General features: G+C 40.3%; 1 protein-coding gene across 1 annotated transcript in view; it reads left to right on the forward strand.

Moving 5' to 3' along the window:
- The window catches only part of ADAM12 (ADAM metallopeptidase domain 12), a 382,969-nt gene that overhangs the window by 71,381 nt on the left and 300,724 nt on the right, over positions 1–10,864 (forward strand). Inside the window, exon 3 of the mRNA XM_069101636.1 lies at positions 7,053–7,126. Coding sequence (XP_068957737.1) covers positions 7,053–7,126 — 74 coding nt within the window. The remainder of the gene's footprint in view (positions 1–7,052; positions 7,127–10,864) is intronic.

A 10,864-nucleotide genomic window follows, 5' to 3' on the forward strand; every position in this document is an offset into this window, starting at 1 on the left:
CTCTCTCTCTCTCTCTCTCTCTCTCTCTCTCTCTCTCTCTCTCTCTCGTCTTGCACTATTCATTGTATATAGTGGCATAATGGACTGAGTGATGGCCTTGAAGTCAAGAAGGCCTGGGCTCAGATCTTGCCTCAAGATTGTAGACTGTGAGAAAATCATCATATCTTGGAGCCTTACATCCCTTATTCAAAAAAAGAAGGATAATAATTGCTCTTTGAGCTACTTCCATGAAAGGTTATTCAAGGATCACGAACTCGTAAAAGTTTGGAGATTCTCAGGTGACAATGAACATATCAGATAATGGAAACAAGAGTGATTATAAAATCCAAAGGTACTCCAAGTGTTAGGTAAAAAGGGTTAGACTGATGGAAAGTACTGGTAAAGCTTCACCTGTCTGATTGAGGAACACTATTTTAGAGACTCCCTGAAAAACCTCTGCCTCACGTGCAGATAGATGACAGTCTTGGAGACTGCCTGGGACACTGAGTGAAGGGATGGGACCTGTCCAGGGTCACACAACTGGGATATGCCAGAGATAAAACTTGAACCCAGGTCTTCCTGACTCCACAGCTGGTGCTCTATCTACTCTACCATCCTGCCCTTGTGGTTCATGTTAATAATGTTCATATTAACAGTAACTATAATAATAAGAAATTTGAATAGAGACAGTTACTCTGTGACTTAGGAGGGTGTGCTATCTGGCCTTCCTAGGCTTGCTGGGTACAATTGAGCTAAATTAAATGAGAACTATTAACAAGGAAATGAGACCCCAAAACCTCAACAAAGATGAGTTCAGATACGTCGTGCCTCTTACAAAGGCAGTTTTTCCTAATGAAAGGACTTTGCTCCATTCTGTTTTCTTTTTAATTCTACCTGATAACTTTTTACCTTCAATCAAAAATTCTCTATGACTCGTGAATATACATATTAGTAGTTTAAATAGTCACTAAAAGGCCCCCAAGTCAGCGCCAGTGAATGCTGTGACTGCATCTTGGTTACATGGTGCCATCATTCCCCCTGGTTTATCTCCTCTGGATTCTGCAGTGTATTTCTTCCCAGAATTGGCAGCAGGGCACTATTATTCGATGGGTAATCAAGCTGGCATCTAAATTCTCAGAGCAGTGAATGTGTCTCACACATGAATGTGTGCCCTGAAAATCAAATCTGGAGGTTGAAGCATGTAGTTAGTCCTGGAGAGGGATCAAGTTCTTTCTAAGATCAGTTGATGGCAATATTTCATTATTACTCTTTGGCTTGAAATATGAGACCCTTTGGAGTTTATACTGTTGGGAGCTTTTGGCATAGATGGATTGCATCTTTTGAAAGGAGAGCCGTATTTAAGGGCAAGTTTGGGGCCAAATGATCCCCAGTCTTTTTCCTGATATTCCTTCCTTTCCTTCCTGCTACTCCTGCCCTCTCCTCCCTCACAGCCCCAAAGGTTCGACTTGGATTTGACTTCAAGCTTATGGAAGCAGCTAAGTGCTATAGTGTGTACAGTATTGAACTTAGAGCTAGGAAAACCTGCTCAGATCCTGCCTCCAACACCAGCTCGATGACCCTGGACAAGTCACTGAATCCCTGTCAGCTTCAGTTTCCTCACCAGTAAAAGTAGGCTAATAATAGCACCTCCCTCCAGGTGAAGATCGAATGAGATATCACGCCAAGGTGCTTTGCAAGTCTAAGGGCTAAGTCAAACACAGCTATTATTAGTCATTAGACTATAAACTTCTTGAGGTCAAGGACTGTCTTTTACTTCTTTTTGTGTCCCTGGCATTGAGCGAAGTGTCTGACACACAATAGTCACGTAATGAATGTTTCCTGGTTTGATTCTCGTTTTAGAAGAGTTTCATTGATTGAGGGAAAGACACCAGTCTAAGCTTACCACCCAAAGGTGAGATGAGTACTCCTCTATCCAATGGCCTTTGATTGGCTGGTCCAACTCTCCAAATCAATTCTCAGTTGTTCAAACTACTTTGTTGTTCACTTGTTTCAGTGGTGTCCAATTCCTCACAACCCTTTTTGGGGTTTTCTTGGCAGAGATACTGGAGGGGTTAGGGTTAAGGTCATTTCCTTCTCCAGCTCATTTTACAAGTGAGGAAACTGAGGCAAATAGGGTGAAGTGCCCAGGATCACACAGCTAGTAAGTGTCTGAGAAGTATCTGAAGTTACGACAATGAGACTTCCTTATTCCAAGTCCATGTTCCATCCTCTGTGCCCAGGACTCTAGGTAGGGTCACCATAATCTCAACTTGCAGGCGATGCATACATCATTTATTCTTTGAGGATGTTTTCGGTGCTTGCTTTTGAATATGGTGTCCAGGCAATTCACAGCCCATCACTATGTAATTTGCCATTACTGCATATAGCAACCCCTGATATAATGTGGTTTATGTTATCTAGTTCAGGCAGTAATATCAATTCTCCTTCAAACTAAAATAAAAAGAGGGACTTCAGAGGAGCCAGAAAGTTCTCTGCTTTTGCATCTCTATCCTTTGTATCTCCATCTTTCTATCTTTTGTATCTCTATCCTTTCTCCTCCGCCCAAGTGGGAAATAGATCATATCACTCCTCAGACCAATAGAAAGCAATAATCTAAAGTAAAGTTGACCTATCTCAGAGAGTTTGTTGGTTGGTCCCTTCCTTGCGCTGGCACAGTAATTGTTTTGATTTAAAAAGCTCATCATTCCCAGCTCCAACTGGACTTGAGTAAATAGAGATACTGTTTGTGTCAACAGGATATCTAAATAGATTAGGTCAAAATGTTAATAAGAAGTTGAAATGAGATTTGCCATGGATTACTAGTAATGGAGCTATCTGTCCCACAGATAATTGAGAATTTACTGTCTCTATCTTTGCACCAAGTATACAGACACTCTCCAACAAGGAGAGTGTTATCTAACAATCTTTTTGAAATAACAGGATATTATTTCAAAAAGTCGACTAAGGACAAATGCTCCTAAGCTAGTGTTAGAAATAAACTACTTCCTTCCTTGATCCCTGATAACATTAGTAAATGTCCTCAACAATATTTTCTTGATTTAAAATCAAGTCAAGAATACTGTTGATACACTCTCAGTTTATTGATTGATTCAGAAAAGTGCAATGTTTGAAGAATTCCATAAAATACCTTGTACCTTAAAAAATACCTAGTCTTTTCATTTGAATTTCAAACTATTCCTTTATCCCCCTGTCCTTGTCCCCTCTAGCCCCATTATTTTTTTTCCTGAGCTATGAGTGTTTTGACTTCCACGTAAAGATGAGATGAAATTATGAAGATAATGGAATCAAAGGAATGAAAAATGCGCTGGTCACATGGCAAGAGTGAGGCATGACTAATCAATAAGCCTGTGTGTTAGGGTGGGGACGAGATGCTCCACTGGTCTCCTCTCAATGTAAAGAGAATATGAGCAAAGCCCCCACCCCTGAGTTGGACCCATAGGGGTAAGACTTATGGAGGACGTGGATGAGAGTCCCAGAGGATGTGCAGACCTGGTTGGGTTGTGCATCCCAACATTATTACCAGAATGAGGGTTAATGACACCCCATGTCTCTCGGAGTTTAGGAAAGCTCATCTCTTCCACTCTGATACACAGAGGCAGCAGTGTGCTGGCACATGTTTGATGACTGTCTCTCAAAGCAGCAACAACAACAAAGTATGCAAGACACACTTCTCAGTTGAACATCCGTATTAACATTTTCTCCATCGCTCCCATAAGTCAGCAGAATGATATATCGAATTCTGATTTGTGGTGTTTGCTGATTTCCAAGGCATCAGTGCCCAACTGAAAATTTCACAATTTAGCACACTGAACATTTAAAGGAGCCAATACAAGCAAGTTTCTACGTAAAGGTAGTTGGTAATATGCATTCCTTCCATTTGAAAATTGTCAACAGAGCCTAGATAATCCTGGATGGTATTGTTAGAACAAGACAGGTTGTCAGGAAGAAAGATGCTGCATACACCAAGGGCATTATTATGACCCATGAATATAACATCTTTGTAGTTCTAGGAATTGGACCCCACTGTATAGCTTTTACAATCGAGTCATTTGTGCTAAGTATCTTAAGCAAGTCCAAATTGGAAACAACTCAATTAAATGCACACAAATAGAGAAAATACCCAGTTCAGCTAGAACTAGTATTGTTCACAGGGAGAAATGGGTGTTGTCTCAGAGGAGACATCAGTCCAAGTAGAGCTGACCATTTCCTTGCTTGAAGCATACTTGAAAACAATATATGTTACAGTTAAAAAATTGTGTTTAATTTTGTGCTTTAGTTTCCACATCTGTAAAGTGGGGATAATGATATTCATTCTGCCTGTCCCACAGAGTGTTGAAAGAAAAATATTTTATAAAATTTTAGTGCCCTCTCCCTGGGCAGTTAATCCACTAACCTTTCAACGAAGTCCTGGGGAGGATCAGTCACCTGACTGGTGAGTGATTGAGCACAAGCTTGCTCAGCCCACTGTATCCTGCCTCAAATCCCATCCAGCCTCTCCTCCCCTCCTTTCACCTGCCACTCTCCAGACATTTTGCCATCTACCCTACCACTTTCCCTCTCCTCCCTATCTGGTACAGAACCCACCCAACTGGATCTCTAGAGACCATGTCCCAGCCCATCCCTCTTTAATCTACTTAGCTATGGAACTCCGGGCCTATGGATGAGCCATTTAGATTAGTGGGCAAAGGAGTTCAAAGTCCCTTGAGGCACTAAATCCCAGAAATCCTAGATCATGCTTCTCATTCGATCAAACTGTGCCCCCCAGGGATCCTGCCTGACTGGTGCCCTGTCCAATATCCATACCCTCCCTCAGCACCCCCTCCACTGCATGCTCAGTAATCAAATAAATAGTACTAGTCATACTGTGGAAAGGACGGGCCAACTAACCACCCTATGACTGTTCTCTCCATTCCTCTGACTCCCCAGACCCAAACACCCTCCCCTGGCCCCCAGTTACCTGTATGCATGGTCTTCCCTATTAGAAAGTAAACACCTTGAGGGAAGAAATTGTCTCAAAAAGAACCTACTAAGAGTTCACTTCCTAGCACATAGCAGGTACTTGATAAGTATATTTTCATCCATCTATTCATTCATCTCTCCCTTCTGGAAAAATGGGTTATGTGTTATTGTTTTTTCTAGAATTGCTTTAAATCTTGCCACAGATAAATTGCAGGGAAACCATAATAAGTGCTATGCAAAAGAGTTCTGAAAAGAAATACCCTTCCCTTTCATTCGTTGATGATCGGATAATGATACTTATCTTTTTCTAATATTCTGCTTTTTAATAACAGCTCACATTTCTCTTGGGCTTCATGGGTTACACCAGAGGTGTTCAACTCCAAAAGAAAGAGATCTCTGCCAGCAGGATTGTACATTGACTTGGGAACCACAATAACATTATGTTTTATTGAGAGCAGCTAGATGGGGAATTCGATGGAGCACTGGGCCTGGAGTCAGGAAGACCTGAGTTCAAATCTGTCTTGTCTTAATCCTGTTTGCCTCAAATTCCTCATCTGTAAAATAAGCTGAAGAAGGAAATGGCAAGCCACTCTAGTACCTCTGCTAAGAAAGCCCCAAATGGAGTCATGAAGAGTCAGACACAAATGAAAAATGACTGAAATATTTCCTTTTATTTTATTAAACATTTCCCAAGTACATTTTAATCTGGTTCAAGTTGTGCTGGGAATTTGACACCTTTGATTTCCACAAAGTTTCCTTCACAACCCTAGTATTATATAAGCCATGCCAGTGGTGGTCTTGGTCTCTCCATTTCATAGATAAAGATGCTGAGGCTCTCAGAGAAGTGACTGGTCCAGAGTCACACAGCCAGGAAGTGGCCAAGCCAAGACTCAAGCCCATTTCAAGTGGGGGCATTCTGTACTGCACTGAGCTGCGTATGGGAATGAGCAGAGAGCTCTTGGGGCAGTGACATTGAGTTCTGTTTTACTCTGAGTCTAACAAATGCCATGCACAACTTGTGATAATGATGGATCCTATTGGGAAAAGATGAAAAGATAGTAATATGAGTGATGAGGAGGAGGATGAAGAGCCTCCCATTCCTTCTCTGGTTGGATCCCCCTCACAGCCCTGGGGGGTCATTATCACAGACACCTCTACTTTACAGATCTGCTCCTCCGGGGAGCAAAGTGTGCTGGACAGGTTTCGAACACAGGGCTCTCTCCACCAGTGGGTAAACAGAAGTAGAAACCTTGAAGACCAAATCGGTGGGGGTGGAGGTATGGCTAGAGTTTTACTGTAGAGACTTTCTGGGAAGATGGGCTTTCTGCCTCCCGCAAGACCCTCCTCACTACCCACCCCAGAGGAGGACTTGCAAGCTATGGGCACCAAGAAGAGAGGGAAGGGAATGTGACATCCCCACCTTCCCTCACAGGCTGGCTAGCGGCAAAACTGCTCACTCCTCCAGGACCAGAGACAGCGGCAAATAAATCCCATCCTGTGCTACTGGACTGATCAGAGAGTGACTCCTCCCTGCTCTGGCACATGCTCCCCTCAACCCCACCCCAACCATCACTTTCCTGATGCCTTGGCTAGGATGACCAGGGCACTGACTTGGCTATTCTCTACCTGTGTGATGATATGCAGGCCCCTTCCTGGCTCTGGGCCTCAATTTCCTCAATCTGTAACATAGGAGGAGAGCTTCTATAACCACCAGACTCCCTTCCAGTTAGGTAGTACAATAGATGGAATATGTACCTGGAGTTAATGAGACCTGGGTTCAAATCCAAGCTCAGACATTTCTTAGCTGCAAAGCCACTTAACCTCTATCTCCTTCATTTTTCTCCTCTGTAAAATGGGGATTATAATAGCATCTCCCTTCAAGGTTGTTTGGGAGGATAAAATGAGGTAATATTTGGAAAGTGCTTTGCCAACTTTACCATGCTGTGGTTATTAAGTGCTAGGGGTGTGAGAGGAGGAAGCTCAGCTCCCAGTTGTGGGTGGCAGAACTAACCTGAAGTCCAGGGAGGCAACAGGGTTAGGGTTAGCAAGAACCAGAGAACTTTTTCTCATGGAAAACTTGTTTGCTTTTCCAGGATCACCCAGCACGACTGAGTTTTCGAATCGAAGTGGATGGTGAAGACCTGGTCATACACTTGGAGAGAAATAAGTAAGTGACCCAGGCGCACATTGACTTCTAATGACCAACGCAAAGGGGAGGGTATGGGGAGGGCTCATGGAGACTTTGGAGAAGAGAGCTTGGAAATGTCCTATCATTCTCCAGTCTGGAGGCTGGGGGCGGCTTCTCTGCAATTACAAGAGTTTTGATCATGGGAATGGACAAGGTAGTCACTAGTTCTGACAAATGAAGGGCTCCATCCGTCATTTGGCATATTTTTGAAAATTTTTTGTCTTCATTTGTTTACTTTTAGTTAACAAAATTCGTTACCACAATTCCTTGAGTTGCAAATTTTCTCTCCCTCCCCTCTCCCCCACCCTTCGTAGAAGCATACAATCAAGTATAGTGTCTGCAAATACTTTCACATTAGGCATTAGTCAGGTTATAAAGAAATATTGTAACAGATGGAATGAAGAATGGGAAAGAGGAAACAAAACCAAACAAGAAAATGAAAAAGGGCGGGTAGTTTGCTTCAATCTGGCTTCAATCTCAGTTCTTTCTCTGAATGTAAACATCTCTCTCCATCATGAGTCTTTTGGGGTTGACTTATGACTCTGGATTGCTGAGAAGAGCCCAGTTCATCAAAGCTGCTCATCACACATACATTGTGTCTGTCATTGTGTACAAATTCCTCCTGGCTCTACTCTTCTCACTCAGCATCAGTTCGTATAAGCCTCTCCAGGTAAATACGAAGTCCATTTTCTCCTTGTTTCTTATTGCACAATAGTATTGCATAACAAGCATATAACACAACTTGTTCAGCCAGTCCCCAATTGATGGGCACCCCCTTAATTTCCAATTCTTTGCTACCACAAAAAGAGTTGCTATAAATATTTTTGTACATATGGGTCTTTTCCCCACTTCTATGATTTCTTTGGGATACAACCCTAGAAGTGGTATTGCTGGGTCAAAGGGTATGAAATTATTTATAGCCCTTTGGGCATAATTCTAGATTGCTTTCCAGAATGGTTGGGTCAGTTCACAACTCCACCAGCAATGCATTAGTGTTCCAGTTTGTCCACATCCTCTCCAGCATTTGTCATTTTCCTGTTTTGTCATCTTAGCCAATCTGACTGGTGAGATGTGGTACCTCAGAATTGTTTTGATTTGCATTTCTCTAATCAATAGTGATTTAGAGCATTTTTTCATATGCCTATAAATATATTTAATTTCTTTCTCTGTAAACTGCCCGTTCACATCCTTTGACCATTTATCAATTGGGGAATGACTTGTATTCTTATAGATTTAATTAAATTCTCTGTATATATTTATTTCTAGATATAATTTCTATTTTTCTATATTTTAGAAATGAGTCCTTTATCAGTGACACAGGTTGTAAAAATTCTTTCCCAATTTTCCACTTCCCTCTTAATCCTGGTTACATTGGCTTTGTTTGTACAGAAGCTTTTCAATTTAATGTAATCAAAATTATCCATATTGCATTTTATAATGCCCCCTAATTCTTGTTTGGTCATAAAGTCTTCCCCTCTCCACAAATCTGACAGATAAACTATTCCTTGCTTTCCCAGATTGCTTAGAGTGTCAGCCTTTATACCTAGATCATGCACCCATTTAGACTTGATATTGGTATAAGGTGTTAGATATGGTCTATGCCCAGTTTCTGCCATACTATATTCCAGTTTTCCCAGCAGGTTTTGTCAAATAGTGATTTCTTATCCCAAAAACTGGGGTCTTTGGGTTTATCAAACAGTAGATTACTATAGTCATTGACTGCTGAGTCTTGTGTACCCAATCTATTCCATGGATCCACTACTCTATTCCTCAGGCAGTACCAAGTAGTTTTGAGGACTGCTGCTTTATAGTACAGATTAAAATCTGGTATACCTAGTCCACCATCCCTAGCATTTCTTTTCATTAATTCCCTTGATATTCTGGACCTTTTGTTCTTCCAAATGAATTTTGTTACTTTTTTTCTAGCTCTATAAGGTAGTTTTTTGGTAAACTGATTGGTATGGCACCAAATATATAATTTAATTTAGGTAAAAGAGTCATTTTTATTATATTACCTCTACCCAGCCATGAACAATTGATGTCTTTCCAATCAGTTAGATCTGACTTTATTTATGTGACAAGTGTTTTGTAGTTGTGTTCATATAGGTCTTGGGTTTGTTTTGGCAGGTAGATGCCCAAATATTTTATAATGTCTACAGTAACTTTATTTTATTTATTTTTTTAATTGATTTGTTTGTTTCCTTTTAGTTTACAGGATTCAATTCCACAATTCATTGAGTTTCACATTTTGTCCCTCTCCCCTCCCCCCCCCATGGCAGCATATAGTCAAGTATAGGATCTGTAAATACTTTCACATTATACATTAGTCAGGTTATAAAGATGGGTTGTATCAGATGGAATGAAAAATGGTAAAGAGGACATAAAACCAAACAAGAAAAGGAAAAAGATCAGGTATTTTGCTTCCATCTGGATATAAACTCAGTTCTTTCTAGTTCTTTCTCTGGATGCACACATTTCTCTCCATCATGAGTGTTTTGGGATTGACATATCACTGCATTGCTGAGAAAAGTCCCATCTACCAAAGTTGGTTATCACACATACGTTGTGTCTGTAATTGTGTACAAATTTCTCCTGGCTCTACTCTTCTCACTCAGCATCAATTTGTATAAGCCTCTCCAGGTAAATATGAAGACCGTCTGCTCCTCGTTTCTTATAGCGCAATATCTACAGTAACTTTAAATGGGTTTTCTCTTTCTGTCTCTTGCTGTTGAATTTCATTAGAAATATACAGGAATGCTGAGGATTTGTGTGGGTTTATTTTATATCCTTCAACTTTGCCAAATTTATTTATTGTCTCAAGTAGTTTTTTACTTAATTCTTTAGGATTCTCTAAGTATATCATCATATCATCTGCAAAGAGTGATAGCTTGGTCTCTTCTTTGCCTAATTTGATTCCTTTGATTTCCTTTTCTTCTCTAATTGCTACTGCTAACATTTCTAGTACCAGATTAAATAAGAGGGGTGATAGTGGACATCCTTGTTTCACCCCTGATCTTATGGGAAATGCTTCTAGCTTCTCCCCATTACATATAATACTTGCTGATGGCTTTAAATAGATGCTAACTATTATTTTAAGGAAGGCTCCATTTATTCCTATTCTTTCTAGTGTTTGTAATAGGAATGGATGTTGAATATTGTCAAAAGCCTTTTCTGCATCTATTGAGCTAATCATGTTGTTTTTGCTAGTTTTATTGTTGATATAATCAATTATACTGACGCTTTTCCTAATATTAAACCATCCTTGCATTCCTGGAATAAATTCTACTTGATCAATGTGTATTATTCTTGTGATAAGTTGCTGTAGTCTTTTTGATAATATTTTATTTAAATTTTTTGCATCTATATTCATGAGGGAGATGGGTCTATAATTTTCTTTCTGTTTCATCTCTTCCTGATTTAGGTATCAGTACCATATTTGTGTCATAAAAAAGAATTTGGTAGGATTCCTTCTTTACTGATTTTCCCAAATAGTTTGTAGAGCATTGGAATCAATTGTTCTTTAAATGTTTGATAGAATTCACTTGTAAATCCATCTGGCCCTGGAGATTTTTTCCTAGGGAGGTGACTGATGGCTTGTTCGATTTCTTTTTCTGAGGTGGGGTTATTTAAGTAATTTACTTTCTCTTAAGTTAATTTGGGCAACCTATATTTTTGTAAATATTCATCCATTTCACTAAGACCGTCAAATTTATGTGC

The sequence above is a fragment of the Petaurus breviceps genome, unplaced genomic scaffold (assembly GCF_028583685.1).
Source record: "Petaurus breviceps papuanus isolate PSGF00001 unplaced genomic scaffold, PetGlider_PUasm1.0 490, whole genome shotgun sequence".
NCBI classification, from domain to species: Eukaryota; Metazoa; Chordata; class Mammalia; order Diprotodontia; family Petauridae; genus Petaurus; species Petaurus breviceps.